At 44.2% G+C, this 26998-nt stretch overlaps 2 protein-coding genes across 6 annotated transcripts; both read right to left on the bottom strand.

The window, feature by feature from the left end:
- Positions 1-5446: 5446 nt before the first annotated feature.
- Positions 5447-5796, bottom strand: sf3b5 (splicing factor 3b, subunit 5). Its single transcript, XM_080200861.1, has one exon. It carries the CDS (start codon positions 5720-5722, stop codon positions 5462-5464), a length of 261 nt encoding a protein of 86 aa, XP_080056987.1. The 5' UTR covers positions 5723-5796; the 3' UTR covers positions 5447-5461.
- A 13127-nt stretch (positions 5797-18923) lies between these two features.
- Positions 18924-23939, bottom strand: oprm1 (opioid receptor, mu 1). 5 transcript variants are annotated; one of them, XM_080199869.1, is made up of 3 exons: positions 23665-23939; positions 20821-21173; positions 18924-19725 (listed from the first exon to the last, which is right to left on the bottom strand). In XM_080199869.1, the coding sequence occupies exons 1-3, from the start codon at positions 23937-23939 to the stop codon at positions 19193-19195; spliced, it is 1161 nt and encodes a 386-aa protein (XP_080055995.1). In that variant the 3' UTR covers positions 18924-19192. The 5 variants fall into 5 exon arrangements, with proteins under 5 accessions (XP_080055995.1, XP_080055998.1, XP_080055999.1 ...); XM_080199872.1 differs by having other exon boundaries at positions 18924-19719; positions 20803-21173; positions 23665-23902; XM_080199873.1 differs by having other exon boundaries at positions 18924-19710; positions 20803-21173; positions 23665-23902.
- Positions 23940-26998: the final 3059 nt, after the last annotated feature.

The following is a 26998-nucleotide window of genomic DNA, read 5'->3' as shown; positions in this document are numbered from 1 at the left end:
GGATTTCAATCTACATATTGATTGGTCGACCCATGTTGGACGCGGTGGGCTCGAGGAGGAGTTCTTGGAATGCTGCCGGGATAGTTTCCTTGAACAGTGTGTGTTGGAGCCGACGAGGGAGCGAGCTATCTTGGATCTGGTGTTATGTAATGAGGTGGGTAGAATTAGAGATCTTGTGGTGAAGGATCCTCTTGGGGAGAGTGATCATTGTATGGTGGAGTTTCTGGTGCAGATGGAGGAGGAGAAAGTGGGTTCCCAGACACGTGTCCTTTGTTTGAACAGAGGGGAGTACAGTAGGATGAGAGAAGAATTGGCGAATGTTGACTGGGGGAGCGCGTTGGAAGGTAGGTCTGCTGAGGAGCAGTGGAGGATCTTTAAGGAGATCGTTCTTGGTGCTCAGCAGAAATTTATTCCGATGGTTAAAAAGGACCGTAGGAGGAGAGGTAATAAGCCGTGGATAACAAAGGAGGTGAAGGAAAGTGTTAAATTAAAAGCGGAGGCGTTTAGAGTAGCTAAGAGTAGTGGGAGAGAAGAGGATTGGGACAGGTTTAAATGCCAACAAAGATTGACAAAGAAGTTGATAAAGAAGGGTAGGAGAAACTATGAAGCTGGGCTAGCGCTTAATATAAAAAAGGATAGCAAGAGTTTTTATAAATATATAAAAAGGAAGAGGCTGGCTAGGGTGAACGTTGGACCCTTAGAGGATGAGAGCGGGGACTTAGTGGTAGGGGATGGGGAAATGGCTGAGGTCTTGAATAACTTTTTTGTTTCGGTCTTCACGGAGGAGGACGTGAATAATTTGCCGGGCGTTAGCGATGGAAGGGTGGTAGGATTGGAGGGTCTCAATGACATTATTGTTTCTAGAGAGGCGGTGCTTGACAGACTGGAGGGACTGATTGTGGACAAGTCCCCAGGACCAGATGGAATGCATCCGAGGGTTCTGAAAGAAATGGTGGAGGTGATAGTGGATGCCTTGGTGGTTATTTTCCAAACGTCGCTGGATTCTGGGGAAGTGCCGGAAGATTGGAAAACGGCTAATGTTACACCGTTGTTTAAGAAGGGTGCCAGGCAAAAGGCAGGGAATTATAGGCCGGTTAGTTTAACGTCTGTTGTAGATAAAATGTTAGAATCCGTCATCAAGGAGGAAATAGCGAGGCATCTTGAGGGGAATTGCTTGATAGAGCAGACGCAGCACGGTTTCGTTAAGGGGAAGTCGTGTCTGACAAATTTATTGGAGTTCTATGAGGATGTGTCTAGGGCAGTGGATAGAGGAGAGCCGGTGGATGTGGTCTTTCTTGATTTTCAGAAGGCGTTTGACAAGGTACCTCACAAAAGGTTATTGCAGAAGGTAAGGGGGCATGGAGTTGGGGGTAGGGTGTTAGCGTGGATAGAGGATTGGTTGTCAAATAGGAGGCAGAGAGTGGGGGTTAATGGGTGTTATTCGGATTGGCGGTTGGTGACTAGTGGAGTGCCCCAGGGGTCGGTGCTGGGGCCTCAGCTATTTACCATTTATATAGATGTTCTGGAGGAGGGAACCGATTGTATGGTGTCGAAATTTGCTGATGACACCAAGATTGGTGGAACGGCAAATTGCGCGGAGGGTGTGGAGAGTCTGCAGAAGGATCTAGATAGGCTGGGCGAATGGGCCAGGAAATGGCAAATGGAATTTAATGTTGGCAAGTGCGAGGTGGTCCACTTTGGTAGGAATAATGGTAGGAAGGGCTATTACTTACGTGGCGAAAAATTGCAATTGCAGCAGGCGACGGTGCAGAGGGACCTCGGGGTCCTTGTGCATGAGTCGCAAAAACCCAGCCTGCAGGTGCAGCAGGTGGTCAGGAAGGCTAATGGGATGCTGGCCTTCATAGCGAAGGGGATTGAATATAAAAGTAGGGAGGTCTTGCTGCAGCTGTATAGGGCATTGGTGAGGCCGCAGCTGGATCAGTGTGTGCAGTTTTGGTCGCCGCACTTATGCAAGGATATTTTGGCCTTGGAGGGAGTGCAGAGGAGGTTTACTAGGCTGATACTGGGGTTGAGGGGGTTGAGCTATGAGGAGAGGCTGAATAAACTAGGCTTGTACTCGTTAGAGTTTAGAAGAATGAGGGGAGATCTCATTGAGACATATACGATGAATGGGATGGATAGGATAGAGGTGGAGAGACTCTTCCCGCTCAGAAAGGACAGTAGGACTAGGGGGCACAGCCTCAAGATAAAGGGGGGGGCGGTTTAGTAGGGAGTTGAGGAGGAACTTCTTCACTCAAAGGGTGGTGAATCTCTGGAATTCTCTGCCCATTGAAGTGGTGGAGGCTGCCTCGCTAAATATTTTTAAGACGCGGGTTGATGGGTTTTTGATAAGCGAGGGGATTAAGGGTTATGGGGAGAGGGCGGGAATGTGGAACTGAGCCACGACAGATCAGCCATGATCTTATTGAATGGCGGGGCAGGCTCGAAGGGCTAGATGGCCTACTCCTGCTCCTATTTCTTATGTTCTATCCCACTCTGTTAGCAGTTTGTGGCCTTTTACTAAATGCTGCATTTTATATAGCGTATTAATGTTGATTCCTTTTCTAGGGAAATTAAATCTCCAGCTACATTCACATATTGATACACTAAGACATTTTTGAAAACAGAAAGAAGTTTTATCCCTGCCTATTTCTGTCCACAGCCCAAGGTTTGGAGGTTGAAGCTGAGCACACACACTCACCCTCCCATTGCTTTTTTAATAACCCCCTCCTCTGCCCAATATTGCAGAGCCACAGTCCAGGAGGAACAAATCTCTCCACTGGTTGCTGCCCATGTTCTGTAAATTCAAGGCTTTTTGACCAAGATCATCAGAAGTGGGGATGTTCACCAATGACTGCACAATGTTCAGCACTATTTGCGACTCCTCAGATACTGAAGTAATTTCATGTTCAAATGCAATAAGGTCTGCACAATATCCCAACTGACAAGCAACATTCACACCACACAAAATGCCAGGCATAACCATCACCAATAAGACACTCTAACCATGTCTTGATATTCAATGTTACCATCACTGACTCTTACCACTGACCAGAAATTCAATTACACTCACTACATAAACAGTGGCTACAAGAGATCAGAGGCTAGGAATACTATGGCAAGTAACTCACCTCCTGAGTCCCCAGTGCACAAGTCAGGAATATGATGAAATACTCCCAATTTGCCTGGATGGGTACAGCTCCAAGAACACAAGAAGCTTGATACCGTCCAGGACAAAGCAGCCCACTTGATTCGCATGAACATCCACTTGCTCCACTACTGACGTTCAGTAGCAGCAGTGGGTACCATCTACAAGATGCACTGCAGGAACTCACCAAAGATCGTCTGACAGCACCTTCCAAACCCAAAACCACTTCCATCTAGGATGACAAGGACAAGCCACTCACCATCCTGACTTGGAAATATATCGCCATTTCTTCGCAGTCACTGGATCAAAATCCTGGTATTCCCTTCCTAACAGCACTGTGGGTTGACCCACAGCATTAAGGCAGCAGCTCACCACCACCTTCTCAAAGGCAACTAGGATGGGTAAAACATGATGAGCAGCCAATGACATCCATATCCCATGAATGAATAATAAAAATCTAGTTAATTAGGTGTTTGTTGTTGTATTTCAGAGTAACAAAAACAATCTTGGAATAACCAAGGCATTAAAAATGCCCATTTATTGAGTCACAGATCAGTGCAGCGATATACATTTGAGTAAAACACAGTTCACAAGTTATTTCAGTTTAATCACTATCTTTCACAAAATACAATTTGTAGAATCACAATGAAAACCAATGCTTGAATTTGCCAGAAAGACTCAACACATTGCAAATTAACAAACAGGCCCAAAGTCCCCACTTATGTTTGATAAAATGAGATTTTCCCAACATTCTCATCAGGGTTGCGAAATATAACTCACTTTACATTCAAAATTCATTGAAGACCTGTTAAAACACCAATCGTTAAAGGGAAAAATGGAAAGTCCACTCGATAAGTTGATCTTCATTCCCAAAAGCTATTTTGTTTTTAAAACCGGATCAACGTTCCACATGAATTCTCCTTGAATAAAAACACAAGTGACATGGCATGCTTGCAGCCTGTTTTCCTTTGAGGATATTGCCAAGGTTTGTGGGTTTCAAGGCACTTTTCTGATCCTGCTTCCTTCATTCAACAAACAGTTGCCAACTTAAAGGGCCTTTGTAAAGTTCTTTTGCTGGAGAGTTCAGTAGGTTCTCTGTAGATCTGTGTAGTTTTCCCATATGGGACAAGCCCTCTTGCCTTACACCATTTATCAGGCAAATCACTCATGGATGCATTTTTGCGCTGGAACCAGGTATGTTTGGAATTCCTCTCGAGGGTTGTTTTGAGATCTTCACAGCAATGTGGGCCCAGGTTTCAGTATTAGAAATCTCCCAATGATCAAAGATAGCATGAAAGCTTCTCACTAATCAGCTGATGTGGAAACCTTTCCTTCAGACTGGGCGGCAGATCACTTAGGAATACTTCCTTCCCTGGCTGTTGTTTTGAGGTTATGTTGCTGAAGTGAGTGCTAATCCCAATTCACTGGATGTGAGGAGCTTTGGATCATCTTGAGATGGTTAAATTTATCCTCTGCAAACAGGCTGACAAAGATGCCACTTGTGAAGTCAACTGACCACATTTGCAATGGGCTTGGCTGCTGCTTGTGATCATTTATCCACAAAATTCACTGCACTGCACTGAAAAGTCATCAGCTATTATGAAGCTTCAAGGTATCTCAGAGGAGTAATCATTCTGTATATCATTTACAAGTCCTTGTGACGGCAGAACTCTTGAGGCAAGTCACGACTCTGAAGCTGCAGGTAGACAGATTCCTTGACTAGTTGTGGCACGATCGAGGATGGAGACATTTGTGACCGAAATATCACCCGACTAACTGGGGAGGGAGAGCAGAAGTGGATCACCTTTATCATCTGTAGTGGGCAGGGTACACCATCTGACTGGAGATATAGGAACAACCCATTGGTCGAGGTGGGGTTGGTTGTTGGTAAGGAGCTAGATTAAACTGATGGAGAAACTCCTTTGTGTCTCAGGTTGGGGGAGTGCGATCTATAAGGCACTCTTCCTCCAATCAATTCTATCAATACCTGCATCATTCCCCCTTAATTCAATGCGATTACTCTATGTACCCATATTCTTCTCATGTCCCCATCCTTCACCCAAATACCCCTCATACCCATATCCTTTACTCATACCCCAATCTTTACCCATATACCCAATCCTTCACCATATACCTCTATCCTCTACTTATATACCACGCATACCCATCCTCACCCACATTCCCCAATCCTCACTCATATACCCCAACCCTTCACCCATATACCGCCATCCTTTACAAATATACCCTTCCTTCACCCATATCCCACCCCACCCCACCCCACCCCCCCCATATCCCGGGCCGGGCTGGATCCTCTCAGGCCTCCTCGGGCTTGTCTGGCGGGGGACCGCACGGCTGCAGCATCTTCTCCATGAGGTTGAAGCGGACGCGGGCCTTGGTCTCATTCTCGGCCACGGCGAAGTAGTTGAGGAGGTCGAAGTGGCCCATGTAGGAGGCGTACGAGTCGCGGTGCTGGTTCACCAGCCATTCCCACTTGGTGGTGTCGGCGTGCCCGGTGCCGATGTACTTGGACTGGAGATGTTCCAGCTGGCTGTGAATGTTGTAACGGTCCGTCATCCCGGTTCAAATTCAAACTCCAACCGTCAACTGTCCCCGGGCCCGCGCGTAACCCCCAACATGGCCGCCGTCACCATGGTTACAGCCACGTTTAAAATTAGAAATTACAGCTAATCTTGCCTCTAAACCCGCCAAAATGTCACCGATTCATCAGAAAACAATAATATTTGGCGGATGAGGGAATTTTAAAATTTTAATTAAATTATATTCGTGCGCAGGCGCATTAGGAAATTGCTGGATGGAAGTCCCGCAGTCTCCCCTGCCCCCTAGGCGGGAGGACTCATGCATTGAGGAACTGCAACACAATGCCTTTTCCCTCCACACAATTACCCCTACCTAAAATTTTTTAAAAAAGTTTGTTAGTGTCACAAGAAGGCTCACATTAACACTGCAATGAAGTTACTGTGACTATCCCCTAGTTGCCACACTGCGGTGCCTGTTGGGTTACACTCAGGGAGAATTCACCATGGCCAATGCACCTAACCAGCTCTTCTTTCGGACTGTGGGAGGAAACCAGAGCACCCGGAGGAAACCCACGCAGACACAGGGAGAACGTGCGTGCTCCACACAGACAGTGCCATCTGCATCACTCTGCTGGCAAGAACTTTAGACTGTGCTTGATCAGTATCTTGAATTGTCAGATTTAGATTGGGGTTCTGAAACGATTTCTACAGGTCTGCAGTGTAATCTGTTATTTTCTTCTTCTTATGCAATGTGAGCATGACTGGCAAGACCATAATTTGTTGTCCACCTTTAATTGCCCGTGAGGTGATAATGAACCAAAAAGGTGACCTGCCTTTTCACAGTTGAATTAAAGCAGGGGAATAGGCCATCCTAGATATAGGTATTGATGAGAACTGGCTCGGTCAAAGAAGTCAGAGGGTAGCACTGGAAGGGTGCGTTTCTGAATGGAGGGCTATGACAAGTGGTGTTCCTCAGGGATCAGTGCTGGGACCTTTGCTGTTTGTAATATATATAAATGATTTGGAGGAAAATGTAACTGGATTGATTAGTAAGCTTGTGGACGACACCAAGGTTGGTGGATTTGCGAATAGCGATGAGGACCATCAGAGGATACAGCAGGATATAGATCAGTTGGAGACTTGGGCAGAGAGATGGCAGGTGGAGTTTAATCTGGACAAATGTAAGGTAATGCATTTTGGAAGGTCTATTACAGATAGGAAATATACAGTAAACGGCAGAACCCTTAAGAATATCGATAGGCAAAGGGATCTGGGTGTACAGGTACACAGGTCACTGAAAGTGGTAATGAAGGTGGAGAAGGTAGTCAAGAACGCGTATAGCATGCTTGCCTTCATCAGCTGGGGTATTGAGTTTAAAAATTAGTAAGTCATGTTGGAGCTTTATAGAACCTTAGTTAGGCCACACTTGGAATATAGTGTTCAATTCTGGTTGCCACACTACCAGAAGGACGTGGAGGCTTTGGAGAAGATACAGTAAAGATTTAGCAGGATGTTGCCTGGCATGGAGGGCATTAGCTATGAGGAGAAATTGGAGAAGCTTGGTTTGTTCTCACTGGAGTGACGGAGATTGAGGGGAGACCTGATAGAAGTCTACAAGATTATGAGAGCTATGGGCAGAGTGGGTATTCAGAAGCTTTTTCCCTGGCTGAAAGAGGCAATTACTAGAGGACATAGGTTTAAAGTGCGAGGGGCAAGTTTAAAGGAGATGTACGAGGGAGATATTTTACACAGAGAATTGGTGAGTGCCTGGAACCCGTTGCCGGGGGAGGTAGTGGAAGCAGATACGGTAGTGACTTTTAATGGGCATCTTGACAAGTATATGATTGAGATGGGAATAGAGGAATATGGTCCCTGGAAAGGGAGGGGGTTTTAGTTAAGTCTGGCAGCATGGTTGGTGCAGGCATGGAGAGCTGAAGGGTCAGTTTCTATGCTGTAATTGTCTTTGTTCTTTGAGATCACCTCTCATTCTCCTAAACCCAGACAGTATAGGCCAACTTTCCTCAGTCTCTCCTCATAAGACAATCTTGTCTCCCCAGGAATTGGTCTGGTTAACCTTCGCTGTGTTTCCTCTGTGACAAGTAAATCCTTTCTTAGGTAAGGAGGCCAAAATAAAACTGTTTCTCCTAAATTCCCTTCAGATCATCCTCCATGATAATCCTCAACTCCGGTGCCTCACAAGGCTGTGTTCTCAGCCCCCTACTATTGTCCTTATACACTTATGACTGTGAGGCCAAATTCTGCTCCAATTCGATTTACAATTTTTCTGACAACACCATCGTAGTGGAGCGGATCTCAAACAATGATGAGACAGAGTTATTACTTACTATTACTTACTATGAGACTATTACTTACGTGGCGAAAAACTGCAGCAGGCGACGGTGCAGAGGGACCTCGGGGTCCTTGTGCATGAGTCGCAAAAACCCAGCTTGCAGGTGCAGCAGGTGGTCAGGAAGGCGAATGGGATGCTGGCCTTCATAGCGAGGGGGATTGAATATAAAAGTAGGGAGGTCTTGCTGCAGCTGTATAGGGCATTGGTGAGGCCGCAGCTGGAGTACTGTGTGCAGTTTTGGGCGCCGCACCTGCGCAAGGATATTTTGGCCCTGGAGGGAGTGCAGTGGAGGTTTACTAGGCTGATGCCGGAGTTGAGGGGATTGAGCTATGAGGAGAGGCTGAATAAACTAGGCTTGTACTCGTTAGAGTTTAGAAGAATGAGGGGAGATCTCATTGAGACGTATAAGATGATGAATGGGATGGATAGGATAGAGGTGGAGAGACTCTTCCCGCTCAAAAAAGACAGTAGGACTAGGGGGCACAGCCTCAAGATAAAGGGGAGGCGGTTTAGAACGGAGTTGAGGAGGAACTTCTTCACTCAAAGGGTGGTGAATCTCTGGAATTCTCTGCCCGTTGAAGTGGTGGAGGCTGCCTCGCTAAATATTTTTAAGAAGCGGGTTGATGGGTTTTTGATAAGAGAGGGGATTAAGGGTTATGGGGAGAGGGCGGGAAAGTGGAACTGAGCCACAACAGATCAGCCATGATCTTATTGAATGGCGGGGCAGGCTCGAGGGGCTAGATGGCCTACTCCTGCTCCTATTTCTTATGTTCTTATGTTCTTATGAGTTCAGGAATGAGTTAGAGAATCTGGTGAACTGGTGCAGCAACAATAATCCCTCCCTCAATGTCAACAAAATGGAGGAAATTGTCATCGACCTCAGGAAGCGTAAAGGAGAAGATAGCCCTGTCTACATCAGTGGGAACAAAGTACAAAGGGTCGAGAGCTTCAAGTTTTTAGGTGTCCAGATCACCAACAACCTGTCCTGGTCCTCCCGTGCCAACACTATAGTTAAGAAAGCCAACCAATGCCTCTACTTTCTCAGAACAGTATAGAAATTTGATATGTCAGCTACAACTCTCACCAACTTTTACAGATGCACCATAGAAAGCATTCTTTCTGGTTGTATCACAGCTTGGTATGGCTCCTGCTCTGCCCAAGACCGCAAGGAATTACAAAAGGTCATGAACGTAGCCCAATCCATTACGCATACCAGCCTCCCATCCATTGACTCTGTCTATACTTCCTGCTCCTTTGGCAAAGCAACCAGCATAATTAAAGATCTCATGCACCCCAAACATTCTCTTTTCCATCTTCTTCCTTTGGGAAAAAGATACAAAAGTCTGAGGTCACGTACCAACCGACTTAAGAACAGTTTCTTCCCTGCTGCTGTCAGACTTTTGAATGGACTGATCTTGCATTAAGTTGATCTTTCTCTACACCTTAGCTGTGACTGTAACACTACATTCTGCACCCTCTCATTTTCTTCCCTATGACTGGTATGCTTTGTCTGTTTGTCAATACATGTGACAATAATAAATCAAATCAAATCAATCAAATCAAAATAGATTTATTAGTGAATATATTATATTATGTCCCTTAGTTTTGGATTCCTTCATAAATGGAAACATCTTCTCAATGCTGACACTAACTAAGATTGGCTGCAGCATTCTTACAGTTTGCAGGAGGGTTTACATTAATTAGCAAGAATAACTTAGACGTAATTGCGAGCTACTAACTCCTTTTTACAGCTTTTAGTGAGTAGTATACATTCTGACTGTGTTGTCAGCTGTAATTTCTGATTCAGAATGTTCAGATGTCCCAGTGTGAAAAACGTTGCTTTGTGGAAGATGCCATCTTTTGGATGAAACATTGAACTGAGGCCTGGTCAGATAAAAACCTGACAGGAAATATCATACAGATTGCAGCGAATGAGCTTGCTGATTCACATAGCCCTTTACCTATTTCACTGATTCACAAACTAATAACTATATTATAGAAAGGGAGGCCATTTGGCCCATCAAGCATGCACCAACATCAATCCCACCCAAGCCGTAACCCCATAACCCCACATATTTACCCTCCTAATTCCTAATTCAGGGCAATTTAGCATGGCCAATCAACCTAAACCACACAACAATGGATTATAATAATATCCCTTGAATTTATTCTGTGCCACACCAGTGGGGGATGCCAAAGTTATGCCTCCTCAGAACTATTAAAAACAGATTATCTACTAAATTCTTACATTGCTATTTGTGGGAGCTTGCTATGTATAAATTGGCTGCTGCTTTTCCCACATTATAATACTACCTTCAATAGCAGTTCATTAACTTTGAGCTGTTTTGGGATGTTGTAAAAGTTTCTGTATTCACACAACTTTTCACTTGGTGCAATTGTATTTATTGCCCATCACTAATTGCCCTTGAGAAGGTGGTGGTGAGCTGCCTTCTTGAACTGCTGCAGTCCATTTGGGGTGTGTACACCCACAGTGCTGTTAAGGATTTAGTTCCGGCATTTTGGCCCATTGACAGTGAAGGGATGGCCGATATTTTCCCATTGCCGTTCTTGCCCTTCTTGAAGATCACTGGGGACAAAGCTGCTCCCTAATTTATCTGCATTGCATTTATAGGCTGTTTTGGTGATTCTATACCCTAGCTGTGACTGTAACGCTACATTCTGCACACTCTCCTTACCTTGTCTATGAACGGTATGCTCTGTCTGTACAGCATGTAAGAAGAAATATTTTTCACTGTATACTTGCACATGTGATGATAATAAATCAAATCAAATCAAATCTAGGGCAAAAGAAGTGAGATGCGTGCTGATTACTCACAAGATTGACTGTGAGAGACACGCACTCCCTTTGTGTCCAATCAAAATGCATTGAGTTTGATGTAAGTAAGGTAGGTGTAAATATTCATATTTTATCACTTGAAATTATGGCAGTTCTCTTATTATATGAACAATTAAACATTTTCTAGAACTCATTTTGAGATATTTATCAGGTATTATTCATGGGGTCATGGTCAGTGAGCAAGGCTGATTTCAATCTTGCGACAAATTGAGATGAAGGAGAGTCACTCGTGGCCCACTCACTCGCTGAGGTTGTCCATCACTGAGTTAAAGGCATGAGGTAGCCTGGATAACAGACACTCTTATAATGTTTTAATATTACTTTAATATCACTGTAAAGAAAACCAAACAGTTGAGCATGCATCAAATTGTGAAAAGTACAGTTACTAATGTACAAAATCATCAAATTTGGTGCTAATATTCATATAGATTTCTTACAAATCAGGACACATCACCAAGAAAACAGAGAATCCATTTAGGCATTTCGCAGTCCTGGATTTTAGTCTGAAGAAACGTTACACAGTCAAAGTCAAACATCAAAAACGCTTTTTGTTATTGTTCTTCAGGGATTTTATCAGACTCTCTGTCATCGGTGATCTTGTTCAAGAACAAGTAGAGAAAAAATATCCGGCTGTCACTGGCTAGGCCAGTAGCCATTGTCCATCCCTTACTGCCCTTCAGAAGGTGGTGGTGTGCTCCCTTCTTGAACTGCTGTGGTCCCTGAAGTGTAGGTACACCCACAGTGCTGTTAGGGAGAGAGTTCCTAGATTTTGACCCGGCGACAGTGAAGGGACATGCAAGATATTTCCAGATGGCATGGTGGTGTGAAAGTTTCTACCCCAAATGTTAATTTGTCTTTTCTCATTTCCAGTACTGACAAACCTGCATTCTAGAATGTTCTTTCTTTTTTGTTTCTCCTGAAAAAAAGTCAGGATTCTGCAGTGATGTAATATGGACTATTAAAAATGTAAATAATGATATCGCTGAATCTGTAACTTGTGAAGTGAAAATGTGTGAACATTACTTAACTATCAGCTGGTACAACATGAACACATAAGAAATAAGAGCAGGAGTAGGCCACTCAGCCCCTCAAACCTTTTCCATCATTCAATATGACCATGGGTAATATAGCCTCAACTCCTCATTCCCACAACTCTCTCACTTAGTGACCAAAAATCCATCAATCACAGACTTTAATATGCTCAATGACTGACAACTCAACAGTTCTCAGGGGTAGAGAATTTCAAAGATTCACAACCCACTGAGTGAAGAACCTTCTCCTCATCTCAGTCCTAAATAACAGCTCCCTTATCCTGAGGCTAAGCTCCCAAGTTCTAGTCTCTCCAGCCAGGGGAGACAGCCTCTCATCACTTACCCTGTCAATCCCTGTCAGAGTGTAATAAGTTCTAATGAGGTCAGCTCTCATTCTTCTAAACTCCAGTGAGTGATGGCCCATTCTACTCAATCTCTCATAGGATGGACATCTTATCTCAGCAGCCAACCAAGTCAACTTTTGTTGCACCCACTCTAAGGCAAAGGTATTATTTAGATAAACTGTCCCTCAGTGGAAAGCAAAATCCAAGCACAGTGCAAACTAGGTGACCGATCCCATCTCCTTCTTTTCTTGCCAAGTGAGTTGGGTTAAAATTATCTCCAACTGCACAAAGTTCAATCTATCGATTGTGATTGATTTGTAGAACATGCTCCTGAGGAAGATGGTGGAAGCAGAGATTTATTTAAATCCAAATTAGATTAATTTCTGTCAGAAAATTACATTTTGAGTCACAGCGAATGAGTAATGTCAGATACAATGTGCAGTGATTGTAGTGCAGCTTGGGAGGGGCAGTTGATTTGGAACCGTTTTCCCAAAGCTCTCCACCACTGGGGGAATTCTCTTCACTGTATGTGTGGGATTTTCCAGCCGTGCTTGTCCCAAAACTGGAAAATCCTGCCTGAGATCAATGGACCTTTCCATGGTCACCCCTCGCCCGCTCCAATTCCTGGAGCGGGTGAGGAAGGTAAAATTCATCCCTACGCCTGGATCAGTTGTAGACTCATTGAGAAATTGCAATGATCAGTCAACAACTCCCATTCTCACCGAATCATGAATCGTAAACCAGGAAGGTAAATGAGATGGACCTCAGTCTTTTGTCTGAATTTTCTATCAGCTTTATGGACAGGATTGGAAAGTTTCCTCCTTCTCGGTGGGAGATTACCGTCCTGTCAAACTGAACAGAGATTTAAGTGGCTCATCACATCTGCCAAAAGGAACCAACACATGGTGAGTCAATAAAATTCTGGCCCATGAACATTTTCAAATCTGTTTTTACTTTTCTTCTTGTAAATTTGTATTTATCTCCATCTGAATCACTTTGCTGTTGCTTTCTTCCTATCCCCCACACCAACCCCAAATAAAGGAGTACTCTTGTCCAGCCATAACTCTTCCTCAAACCTTTCCATTCTCTCCCAGTGGAGTTATCTGTGAAGGAGGGGGAGAGGGAATTTCTGGAATGAGAGAGTGAATCAGCTTGGATCCCATTAGCAGGGCAACAGAGACTATGAACTGAAGTGGATGATTTGACCTTCAACATTTTGTCAACATTGACAGAGTGATTCTCGGCTGACTGTCAGAGTGGAGGGAGTGGGGGAGGGAGGCAGGTGGATTCAATTCAGATTCACCTCAACAGACAGGCAAGCCGGGCAGGTTATACAATGGGTATATGAATCCCAACATGTACTGGAGTCTCCAGCAGTTAGAGGTTGTGTGGGAGAGTCTGCAGACGGGTGTGTGGGTGGAAGAGCAGGGCAGTTGGAGGCTGGAGGTTCCATGCATTGAAACTTCCAAGAATATATCCAATCAGAGTCAGCGACTTTAGGTTTCAGCCAAACCACGCTCCTCAATCCACTGTGCCAACCTGTCCCCCTTAAACTCTCCTCACATGGACTGTCATCCAACCAAAACCATCAGAACTCAACCTGTATCAAATGAGCACATTAAAGACTAATTCACTTTATTCATTACAGACTGTTGCCAGAGAGACACCACAGAGAGGCAGTGACAATAAATCACAAAATAGAAGCGTAGAATGAGGCAATTTAGCCTGTTGAGTCTATTCCAAATCTGTGAGACTGCAACACACCTAGTCCCACTTTTGTGTCTTTTCCCCCATAGCTAAACATCTTTCTTTCTCAGATAATGATGCAATTCTCTTTTAAAAACTGCAATTGAATCTGCCTCCTCCACACTCTTAAGCAATGCATTCTAGATCCCATACACTCACTGCGTAAAAAGCTTTCGCTTATGTTGCCTTTTAATCCTTTTGAAAATCATCTTAAATCCGTGAACTCTGGTTCTCAACCTTTCCACCAATGTGAACAGATTCTCCCCATTCAGACTGTCCAGCCTCCTCGTGATTTTGAACACTTTAACCAAGCCTCCTCTCAATCTTCCCTTCTCCAAGGATGTTGCCGGCATTGGACTGGGGTAAGCACAGTGAATAATCTCACAACACCAGGTTAAATCCAACAGGTTTATTGGCAGCACGAGCTTTTGGAGTGCTGCTCCTTCCTCAGTTGAGTGCCCAAGGAGCACAGCCTCAGCTTCTCCAAGTAACTTTGTAATTCAAATTCCTCAACCCTGCAACCATTCCCATGGATCTTTTCTGCATCCTCTCTACACATTCGTCATAAAGTGTGAATTGAACACAATCTTCATAATGGGGTTGAAACTGTTTTATAAAAACTGTTTTATAAACACTGTTTCATTATAGCTGTCTTGCTTTACACAAGAATCACAGAATTGTTATGGTGCTGAAGGAGGCCATTTGGCCCACCATGTCTGCACCAGATATTTGAATGAGCACCATGGCTTAGTGCCATTCACCTGCCTTTGCCTCATACCACTACATATTTCTACTAATCTCTGTCTTAAAGGGGCATCCTCTTATTTTTCAACAGTAACCTAAATTCTCCAACCAGAGCAACCTCCACATCCACCCCGTCAAGACCCCACAGAGCCTGATCTATTTCAATCATCTCTTAATCCAGTGGACACAAGCTTAATGGGTTAAAAGGGTGAAGGGGGAAAAGTTTAAAGGGAATATTTGGGGGGGGGGTGCTTCTTCACACAGAGAGTGGTGGGAGTGTGCAATGAGCTACCAAATGAAGTGGTGAATGCGGGCTCACTTTTAGCATTTAAGAAAAACTTGGACAGGTACATTGATGAGAGGGGTGTGGAGGGATATGGTCCAGGTGTAGGTCAGTGGGACTAGGCAGAAAAATGGTTTGGCACAGACAAGAAGGGCCAAAAGGTTTGTTTCTGTGCTGTAGTGTTCTATGGTTCTATGGTTCTAAATTGTCCAAATTTTCCCCTCGGACAACCTATCAATTCCCGGTATTAGTCTGGTAAACCTTCACTGAGCTGCTTCTAATGCATTTACTTCCTTCTTTAGATAAGGAGACCAATACTGTATACAATATTCCAGATGTGGTCTCACCAATGCATTGTTGAACTGAAGCATAACTTCCTTGCTTTTATATTAAATTCCCTTTGCAATAAACAATAATAGTCGATTAACTTTCCTAATTATTTACTGTACTTGCATGCTAACCTTTTCTGATTCATGCACTAGGACAACCAGATCCCTCTGCACCTCTAAGCTCTGCAATTTTCACCATTTAGATAAAATGCTTCTTTTTTTATTCTTCTTTCCAAAATGGGACAATTTCACATTTTCCCACGTAATACTCCACCCACCAGATTTTTGCCCACTGACCTAACCTCTCAGTCTCCTTTTGGAGAACTTTACCCCACTCTGGAGGAAGGTAAATTTAATAATTTGAGAAAGACGATCTGCTATCAGAATTGGAGCTTTTTGATTGGATATTTGTTGCTATCTATCTTCTCTCCTGTGTTCACTAGAACTCGCTTTCAGAACCCACATTTCTTTTTATGGCCACTGTCTCCTGCTCCCTCTTTTTCAAGATCTGTGATATTTCCTATTTGGAAACCTGAAGTATTGCCACCATTTCTCAGTGTTTCCAGAACTTCCTGTTTTTAGTTCTGATTTCCAATATCTATTTTAAGATTTCCATTCCCTATGTATGAGCTCTATTTTCTTACATTAAGTCAAAATTAATTTATTGTGATTCTGTGTCCACTAATTTCATGATAAGGCACTACTATTGTTAGGGAATGGTGTTGGTTTCAAGGACACCAGTCTGCCCATAATGAAGTCTGTCAAATGGACCTTAAGGACCACACAGTTGCTGAGCAATGGATCTTCAAGGTACAATTCTTTGCAGTCAATTATCCTTGTTACATGTGGGATGCGATGCAATGTCACCTCAGCTGTGACAGAAGGAAACAAAACAACAGTCGTGGCCAGGTGATATCAGCAATGGATTGGCTGATCACAGGCGAGGGTTTCCAAAGAGTGAGGCTTATGGGTGGGATTGCGAGAGACTTGGAACATTCAGAGGAAAGATGGTCGATGGAAGCATTAAGAGACTGGACTGCGATAGGTACCTAAGAACTAGGAACAGGAGTAGGCCATCTGGCCCCTTGAGCCTGCTCCACCATTCAATAAGATCATGGCTGATCTTTGACGACTCAGCTTCACTTACCCGTCCACTCACCCTTAATTCCTTTGCTGTTCAAAAATTTATCTATCCTTGCCTTAAAAACATTCAATGAAGTAGCCTCAACTGCTTCACTGGGCAGGGAATTCCACAGGTTCACAACCCTTTGTATGAAGAAGTTCCTCCTCAACTCAGTCCTAAATCTGCTCCCTCTTATTCTGAGGCCACACCCCTCACCTGCCAGTAGAAACAATTTCCCTGCTCCTATCTTATCCATTCTCTTCATAATCTGATGTTTCTATAAGATCTCCACTCATTCTCCTGAACTCCAGTGAGTATAGACCCAGTCTACTCAGTCTCTCCTCATAAACCATCCCTCTCCACTCCGGAATCAACCTAGTGAATCCCCTCTGCCTCCCCTCCAGTGCCAAAGTATCCTCTCTCAAGTAAGGAGACCAAAACTGTGGAGTACTCCAGGTGTGGCCTCACCAGCACCTTATACAGCTGCAACATAACCTCGCTGTTTTAAATTCCATCCCTTTGCAATGAAGGACAAAATTTCATTTGCCTTCTTAATTACCTGTTGCACCTGCAAACCAAGTCCTTGTGATTCTTGCAAAAGGATACCCAGGTCCCTTTGCACAACTGCATGCTGCAATTTTTTACCATTTATATAACAGTCCATTTTGCTGTTATTCCTACCAAAATGGATGACCTCACTTTTACCAACATTGTACTCCATCTGCCAACCCACTCACTTAGACTATCTATATCCCTTTGCAGACTTTCAGCGTCTTCTGCACACTGCTCTGCCAGTCATCTTATTGACATCTGTGAATTTTGACACACTACACTTGGTCCCCAACTCCAAATCATCGATGTACATCGTAAATAATTGCAGTCCCAGCACTGATCCCTGAGGCACACCATTAGTCACTGATCGCCAACCAGAAAGACACCCATTAACCCCACTATTAAGCAGAACAATGCAGACAACAGTATTAAACAAAAAGCATTATCCTCCAAAGCGATAGTGAGGGACAATTGGAGAGAAATAAATTAAAGCCAGTATTCTGGATGTGTTGGGATTGAATTGCAGAATAAAGATGAATGAAATTTAATAATGAACAAAACAAACAATACAATAATATTGTTTAATGCAATATAGCCAATAAAACAACCTCTATTCTCCCATGAAATTCTTTTCATTTCCTTAATGAGTTTCAGTAATAAATTCTTGTGCATTGTTCAAATGCAGTCACTGACCTATTTATTTTACATTGGTAAGTGCCAGTAATGAACACCTCGAAGGAGATGGATGAAAGCAGTAACGTGCAACCCCACTTGGAGTCAAGAAGAGTTAAGCTCCATTGTATATGAGGCACCAGATAATGTACAATAAAAATTTCCAGCCTCTATCTTAGTGATTGCCCTCTCCTTTCCCAGAGGTGTGGAATACTCGCTGTGGTTCATTTTCATTCAGTCTTTCATCCTCATGTGATTTATGGGTAGACGATGACAGCGAGCATTGGGAAATTGTGCAGGCAGCATTGGGGGAGGGGGGCAATTATCCCACCTTCAAACATTTCCCATTGAGAATACCAAGCCTCTCTTTTCCATCCAAACCTTGGGGCATTGAGGCCAACTCTGATGCCTGTACACTTACCATAGATGAGGTCAGTTAACTCTGCCTGGGCAAGGGATTAGACATGTTGCAGACACTTGTGTCACTCATCGCATACAGAGATTATATCAGTGGGAAAGCTCCAATGACATTTAAACATTTACCTGGGGGCCTTGCATCCCCCAGGTAAATGCTGAGGCTAAATGTCTTTCAGTAATATTAAGGGAACATTGTACACTATTAATTTTCAGGTCTTTACCTGTGTTCTGTTAAATTTCACTGAGTCCAAATATTTAGTTAGCACAGAAATCACGGATAAATATTATCCCTGCAGACTTACATTTTCATCTCTTAATCCGTGGGGTCCACCTGAGAGATGGTGAGAGAACTTCCTGCAAAGACAGTCCAGACTAAGGGAGCAAACATTCCTGGAATTTCTCAAAAAACAGAGAGAGATAAAGGATCCAGTTGTTAAACACTAGTGGTCTTTCTGCTTATCGGGTCATATGGAAAAGAAAAATGTGGTACTCAGCTCATCACAAGGTTGGAAAAATCTCTCGGATGTTTGTTCCATGCCCTGTACTGAGTCAACTGAGCTCAAGTGGGGAGTTATAATGGGAATTCCATTGTTTATCTCAGTCTTTGACAGAGGAGGTGAAAAGACTGGGGCATCAGCCAGGGTTCGTGTTTCTGATGAATATCCAGTAGACAAATTGTCTTCCGTTTAGTGGACCTATAAGATTGAATAGTTTATCGATACATGCTGACAGACAAACAGACATTTGGGTGAGGTACAGGGAAGGGATTCCCATTGGTTGTGGATCAACACTCCAGGGTAAATAGCCACCAGCAGAGGAAAGGAATAAAATTTGGAGGGATGGTGTGAGGGTGGGGAGGGAATAAATATAAAGGGTTGGGCTTTGTGGCTACTAACTACAAACTATTCTCAGTGAACTGACGAGAATTGGACTGCCAGTTCTGACATCAAGCAAATGTTGGGCTTTCCCCAGTTAGAGTCCCGTTGTGATTTGTGTGAGTTCCGAGTTGAGGTCCTCTCCCTGGTTTGAGCGGGTTTCCAGGGACATCGGCACGCCTAGTCATACCTGGTGATTAGTCCTGTCGGCCGTGTGGATGGTGGATGGGTGCTCCCGGGTGTGATTTCGAACCCGGTTAGAGCCCTGATACTGAATGGTCGAAGAAGTGGGCACACAGAACTCCCGGAAACACCGCTTGAAGTTCTCATCCAGAAAGGCATAGAGGACAGGGTTGAGGCAGCTGTTAGTGTAGCCCAGGGCAATGCAGAAGTGCCAGGCCACCGCTGCGAAGAGGGTGGATGGGATCTTCACCAGAGCCCTGAGGATGACATAGATGTGGATGGGCGTCCAGCAGATGATGAACACAGCCACCACCACAAGGACCATCCTGGTGATGCGCCGAAGGTTTCTGTCCTTCTCCTTGGAACCAGAGAGCATCCGAACACTCTTCAGGCGGAGGATCATCAGGCCGTAGCACACCGTGATAATCAAGACCGGCATGACAAAGGCAAAAATGAAGACACAGATTCTCAGGAGGTTGTCCCAGTACCAGGAAGGGTGTGGGAATTTCAACGTGCAATCTGTTATTCCTAAAACTGAAAGGGTGGACAAGGCAAAAACAGAAATAATTAAATGGTAGATTGATGATCAAGTGCATTGATTTTCATAAAATGTCTTGTAGATGAACACACTAACAATGGGGTGCAGGAGAAGACCCTGTACTTCATTGCAAAACCTTCACATCATACTGCAAGTCCCACCTAGCACCAGATGATCTCCTGGGAAGACAGAAAATTGGATCAGAGAGAAAATAATGTTGAGGAAATTTCTGTCTTAACTTTTAGTAAGTTGAAATTAATCCGGGAGATCACTGGGACTGAGTTGCACCTGGCTTTTGTATGAGATCATGTCTGCTCTAACCAGAAATGAGCCTTTTTCTGACTTGAAGGAATTCAGCACTAGCTGTCTTTATTCTCTGGAAAAAAACACCTCTTTACATTGAACCTCAACGTTTAAAACAAAATCATTTACAGTGTTTGGATCACTGGTTGAGCCATAATTTATTGCTGTCCCTAACTGCCTTCTATTTCAGAGGACATATGAGGGTCAAGCACATTGCTGTGGATCTGGAATCACATGTTGCCCAGACCAGGTAAGGACAGCAGATGTTAGGACATTAATGAACCAGATGGGTTTTTACGACAATCGTTACTGAGTTGTGAGTTTTAATTCCAGATTTCAGATTGCCCCTATATTTACTCTTTGTTAAATGTCCTCAACAAGAACACCAGCTACTGAGCCAATCTGAGTAATATCAGATCATTTGCCAGAGCAACATGGTTGCCAAGGAAATTTGGTCATGGAATAAACACTGAGGCCAATCAATTCAACACATTTGCACTCATACCAAATGTGCTTTTGGAGATAGGTGCTGGTGGAGAGGATGTGGTGGGGGTGGTGTGAAGGTTGGAATTTATATTGAAGTCTAAATGGGTCAATGTTTTTGGATGAATTGGGGCCATTCCAGTAACACTTTCAATTTCTTATCAAATAAGAATGGAGATTTGCTATAAAGAAAGATTTAATTATTCCACATCACTGGCCCTCCTTACGAGTTTTTTTGGACAAAAGTGCACATTCACTTTTCAAGGAGAGTGGGAACAATATACTACCTGCTGCATGGCACTTACCATTGTCAAACCTGGTAGTTGCCATTATCATCACGGGCAGCCCAATGGCTGAGGACAGAATCCAGATGCAGACATTGACAATCTTGGCATTCCGTGGGGTACGGAAATCCAGGGCCTTGACTGGGTGGCAAACTGCAATATAGCGGTCCATGCTCATAGTGGTGAGTGTGAATATACTGGTGAACATGTTGTAGTAGTCGATGGACATGATCACTTTGCATAGCAGCTTCCCAAAGGGCCAGGTTCCCATCAAATAGTTAACACTTTGGAAAGGCAATGTGCTGGTGGCCAATGCATCAGCTAGAGCAAGGTTAAAAATGTAGATGTTGGTGGCTGTTTTCATTTTGGTGTATCTGAAAATCAAGCAGAGGAAATATGGACAAGTCAGCACAGAGAGTGAGAGGAGATTCCAGGGCTCACAATGAACAGTCAGTATTCCACATAACAAAATATTTATAAACTCTTCCTCCCAACTCTCCCCTCAATGGGTCAGTACCTGGTACATTCACAGCATGGGGTTAGATACAGAATAAAGTTCACCATATCCTATCCCTGCAAATATTCTCAGGACAGATAAAATACAGGGTTAGATTCAGAGTAAATCTCCTTCTACACCATGGTGTTAGATACAGAATAAAGCTCTCTCTACACTGTCCCCATCAAACACTCCCAGGACAGGTACAGCACTGGGTTACGTATACAGTGAAGCTTACCATATGCTTTCCCAGCATGTGTTTATTGCAAGCGGAATGGAGAATAATATGGAAAAATGTAAGATGGTCCATTTTGGCAGAAAGGATAAAAGAAGAATATTTTTAAATGGTAAGAGACTGCAGAATGCTGCAGTACAGAGGGATTTGAGTGTTCTTGTAAATTAATCACAAAATATTGGCATGAAGGTATAGTAAATAATTAGGAAGGTAAATGGAATGTTAGAGGGTCATTCAAGTTTGCAATTCTCTTTGTCAGAAATCAGTGGAGGCTGATTTACTATTCAAGCTGTGGTGATGCTGGCGTTGTACTGGTGTAGGTACAGTAACGCCTCTCACAACACCAGGTTAAAGTCCAACAGGTTTATTTGGGATCACGAGCTTTCAGAGTGCTGCTCCTTCATCAATCAGGTTAGTCACCTGATAAAGAAAGTTGGACTTTAACCTGGTGTTGAAATGTCTTACTGAATATATTCAAGGCTGAATTAGACAGATTTTTGACTGATGGGGGGAGTCAAGGATTATGATGGGCAGACAAGAAAGTGGAATTAGGGGAACACTCAGATCAGCCATATTATTGACTGGCAAAGCAGGAATGAGGGGCTGAATGGCATACTCCTGCTTATATTTCTTGTGTTTTTATGTTTTCAACATATGAACATACAAATATACCACTAGTTATTAAAACAAAAAGCAGTCTTGTGTTTCTTTGTGCCTTTTATGACCACTGGACACCCCAAGGCACTTTACAACTGAAGTACTTTGAGTCACTGTCGTAATGTGGGAACCAATTTGTATGTAGCAAGGTCCCACAAACAGCAATGTGACAACAATCAGGTAATCTGTTTCTGTTGTTGTTTGAGGGACAAATGTTGGTCAGCTTACTGGGCTCATGGCCTATTTTACTTGAGGAGCAGACAGAACTTTGGTTTAACATCTTTTTCAAAAGACCAAACTGCCTTGTAATTTGCCCTGAGAGTGTTTGCTGGGACTAAACCAAGCAAAGCTCCCTCTGCACTATCCCAGCAAACAGAAGGGGCGCAAGTATCAAATATCATGGGCCACATGATAGATTTTCAGTTATAGAGTAAGGGAATATCCTGCAAAATGAACAATGGTGATGGGTAGTGAAATGGGTGGGAGGGTGGGGGTGGTATTATGACAAGAGACCCATTATTACCTGGGAATAGGTATGGTAAGTAGTCTCAACACCAGGTTAAATTCCAACAATGCTATCAGATAAACCTGTTGGATTTTAACCTGATGTTGAGAGACAACTTACTGTGCCTACTCCAGTCCAACACTGGCAACTCCACATCATACCTGTGAATAGGGAATGAGGACGTTATAAAACAAATCTTTCAAATCTTTTCATAGGTTGAGGCTATGTCACCTATCCTCCAGTCCTTGGTGACTTGGCCTGCATTCTGGCCACCTGAGTGTTGGAGTGTAATTGGTTGATGGCAAGTAATTCTGAGTTTCTATGTAAACATGTCACAGTAATCATATCCTCCTTCCAGTGGTGGCACCAGAGTGCCAGAACTGGATACGGAGGGGCGGAGTGCAGTAGTTATAGTGTGCTGCGATTACAGAGGGAGCAGTCATTGCCAAGATAATGAAATTATATGCGTAACTTGAGCGGATTGTATGATTTGAGAAAGGGGTCTTCATTCCGTCTTCAAGATCTGCATTACCGGACTTAACGGCTAGATGGAGCTACTTGAGCACCTAACACAAGTAGCAAATAAGTCCCAGCCCATAAATGTGCAAATGTACACTAAACTGAAAAATTAATACATTAACATTCAACCAGTACAGATGCATGAATTTTTCAATGTGAATTCAGTCCTGCAGCAGTGTCTGTAATTCTCCTGCATATAATCAATGCCTGCATACTGGACAATGAATATACTATCAGTCACTAACAGGCAGGGACAGCAATTGGGAAGATTATACACACTGTCTTCTGTGTAAACAAGAACAATGACACCCGCGCTCCAGTGATGGCAATGAAGTTAAGAGGCTGAATAAAGTGAGGCCGGGGAGAGAAGCTTTCTCAATTCGGGCCAAGATGCTGGCGACAGGTTTCACCAGAGACAGGGCTGGGTTGCTTTAAGTTGGCTTTGCATCTTACCTGACTATAACATACATGACCAGGACGTTGCCGACTAGTCCGAGTACACAGACAATGGAATAAAGAGCAGTGATGATGATGGCGATAACGATTGAAGAGAAGCTCTTGCTGAGTGAGACGCTGTCTGTGCCGTTGCATGGGTACGAGCTGGAGTTGATGCAGAGATAGGAGGAATTGGCAGTGCCCAGGCTGGAATTTGCAATGGTGAAACTGCTCTGGCAGAGCTGGGATCCGTTGGCAGCTGCATCAAGGCAAGGCTGAGCGAGTAAATCCATTGCAATGTCTTTTATTTGCTTCTGCAGCGGAGCTGAGGACAGCAGCACTTCAATTCAAAACTTCAGCAGGAACCTCCTCAGATGGCAAGTGGAAGGCATCTGCTGTGCAGGATGGAGTGAGCTCCTCTGGCTGGGAGGCAGGGCGAGAGAGCAGTGCAGGCAAGGTCACTCCTCACAGTCGCTGGCCAGTGTGCTGAAGCTGGAGAGTGTAGTGTGTGTACAGTGGGGATCTGTGTCCCTGGGCAGCCTCTATCACTGGCTGATCCATCTCCTGCTGCCTGCACCTTCCCTGCTCCTGATTCGCCTCTTTTTATTGGAGAGGGTGACGTCAGCCCCCCTGCCCCTGCCCTCTGATTGGAGAGTTGGAGCCGGCACCTGTTGCCAGTGTCAGGTAAAGGTGGACAAGGGGGGAGCTGCGCTGTCCGAGGTGCTGAAACAAAGCCAGCACTCAACTGGACAGGACTGAGTCTCAGCATCGAATAGCGACTGAACCGCCATTGGGACACCGTTCAAGACAGAGCCCAGGGAAATGCACTTGTTGGGAGAGTACACAGCCCCCACCAACAGCCCAGTGTTATGGTGCAGGAAAAATTAGACCTTTGTAAAGTGGGATGTGCCAAGGATTGGGGTTGGGGTTGGGGAAGGGGGAATGTGATAGGAATTGGCATGCATTTTCAGTTGAAACTCATGCATGGTTCTGTGCCCTGTATTGTGTTTTTTTAATGTTATACAGGTCACCCCCATTTTTTGTTTCTGGTACATTACTGAATGGCTAATTCATGGTGAGTCGATGGTTGGTGCTCTCACTGTGTACTCCCCAAATAGGAGAGTGTGGGAGATGTTTAGTCCCAGCGAACACCGTGGCTACATTCACTGCTTTCCATTTCCCTCCTAGTGTTTACCAAAGCCACATTTCCTTTCTCAGCAACTGTCTCCATCTCTGACTCACCCCATGTGAATTCCAGCTGGAGTTCCACCCCTTATGTTTCGAATCCACCCAGGATTGCAGGTATCTCCAGGACATACAGGGCTGAATTTTACCAGCACGTTCACCCGAGGTTCATATGATCCCACCTGAGGCCAATGGAGAGTGACATTCTCTGAGGCTCGCCCACTTCCAGAATCAGGGTGACAGTGCCAGTAAAATTCCGGCCCCACTGTTCCTCAGACTGTTGTTCTCACCACATTTGGAGGTCCACACTCAGTGCCAAATGTTGCCATATGCACATTCGTTATCTCTCTCTGGCAGCACCGACATTCTTTCTCAAAGTTGTCCATATCCCATTTCATATGCCTGTCTCATAATGCGGTATGTCGAAAATTCCTCATTTCCAGACTTACTCCAACCCCCTCCCACAATTCGTTTATTGCTATTTCAGCAACTATTTTTGTGCCACTCTATGCTGTTTTCTGGACATGAAAAAATTAATCGATTTTGCTTCCAATTTCCATTCCTCTATCACTGTCAAATGGTCCATCTCCAATACTTTTTTCCCTTACTTGACCTCACTGTTTCCATTTATGGCAGTAGACTGCCATCAATATCCTTTACAAATCCAGTGACTCCCACAACTACCTTGACTACAGCTATTCGCACCCCGTATCCTATAAGGACCCTATGCTATTCTTTCAGTTCCTTCGCCTCCATCGCATCTGTTCCAATTATGCCACTTTCCAAAATGGCATTGCTGATATGTCTTCCTTAATCAGGCCTCCCATCCATTGTGGTTGACAGGGCTTTTAACCATACCTGATCCATCCCCTGGGCCACTGCTCTCATCTCCTCCCCTCCTTCCCAGAACCAGGGTAGTGTCCCCCTTTTCATCGGGCCAGTCTCCACCATTTCTGCCAACTCCAGCACGATGCCACTATCAAACACATCTCCCCTGACTCCCTGGTCAGCATTCCACAGGGACCACTTACTCTGGAAAACCTTGGTCTACTCCTCCATCACACCCAACACCTCCACCCCTGCCCATGGCACCTTCCCATGCAATTGCAGAAGGCGCAGCATCTGCTCCTTCACCTCCTCCTTGCTGACTATCCCAGGGCCTGGACACTCTTTTCAGGTGAAGCAGTGCTTCATGTGCACCTCCTGCGACCTGGTTTATTGCATTTGCTGCTCCCAATGTAGCCTATACTGCAATGGAGAGACCAAATGCAGACTGGATGATCACTTTATAGAATGCCTGTGGTTCGTTTGTGAGCAGAACCCAGACCTTCCAGTCACCATTTCAACACACCACCCTGTTCTCATGTCCACACATCTGACCTTGGCCTTTTGCAACGTTCGAGTGAACCCCAACACAAACTAGAGGAGCAGCACCTCATCTGATTAAGCACTTTACAGCCTTCCGGATTGAATATTGAGTTCAACAACTTCAGGGCATAAACTCTCTCCTCCACCTTCATTCCATTTCCATTCATTTTATTTTATCTTACTTATTTAAATATATATTTCATTATTTTTCAAAAGTTTAATTTCTTCCATCGTTTCATTTTCCACCTTACTTAAATCTCACTTTCCATCTTTTTGTTTATTCACGGGATGTGGGCATCGCTGGCTGGGCCAACATTTATTGTCCTTCCCTAAGTGCCCACCATTTCAGAATACTTGAGAGTTGTCCACATTGTTGTGTGTCTGGAGTCACATGTAGGTCAGACCAGGTATTAGTGAACCAGATGGGTTTTTACAACAATTGCCAATGGTTTCATGGTCATCAGTAGAACACTTTTTAAAGTTCCAGATTTTTAATTCAAATTTCACAATCTGCCATGGTGGGATTTGAACCCGGGCTCCAAGAACTTGCTTAGGTGTTTGGATTACTGGTCTGTTGACAATACCGTGATGTCACTGCTTCCCCTTTTTCCCCCCACTGCTGTCTCCCATCCCCCCTCTCCACTAGGGTCATCTATTACATATCTCAGACTGTACTTTGACGCTCTGCTTTTCTTTGTACCACATTTACACCACCTGATCTCTGAATGACTGCTATTAGTGTCCTTCTTAGCCAATTATCATCACCATTTACATCCCCTTTGTCCTTCTGTCTGTGATA

Source organism: Carcharhinus amblyrhynchos, chromosome 12, assembly GCF_965287045.1.
Source record: "Carcharhinus amblyrhynchos chromosome 12, sCarAmb.v2.hapA, whole genome shotgun sequence".
NCBI classification, from domain to species: domain Eukaryota; kingdom Metazoa; phylum Chordata; class Chondrichthyes; order Carcharhiniformes; family Carcharhinidae; genus Carcharhinus; species Carcharhinus amblyrhynchos.
Note: the sequence above shows the minus strand (reverse complement) of the source record. Positions and strands in the feature narration are given on the sequence as shown.

What these genes read in the sequence shown, in the direction of transcription:
- sf3b5 (XM_080200861.1), bottom strand. Translation starts at nt 5,722, where the DNA reads ATGACGGACCGTTACAACATTCACAGCCAGCTGGAACATCTCCAGTCC.
- oprm1 (XM_080199869.1), bottom strand. Translation starts at nt 23,939, where the DNA reads ATGGATTTACTCGCTCAGCCTTGCCTTGATGCAGCTGCCAACGGATCC. An exon ending in GTCATGTATGTTATAGTCAG is followed by an intron (nt 21,174 to 23,664) that starts GTAAGATGCAAA and finishes CTTGATTTTCAG; the next exon opens with ATACACCAAAATGAAAACAG. An exon ending in AACTACCAGGTTTGACAATG is followed by an intron (nt 19,726 to 20,820) that starts GTAAGTGCCATG and finishes CCACCCTTTCAG; the next exon opens with TTTTAGGAATAACAGATTGC.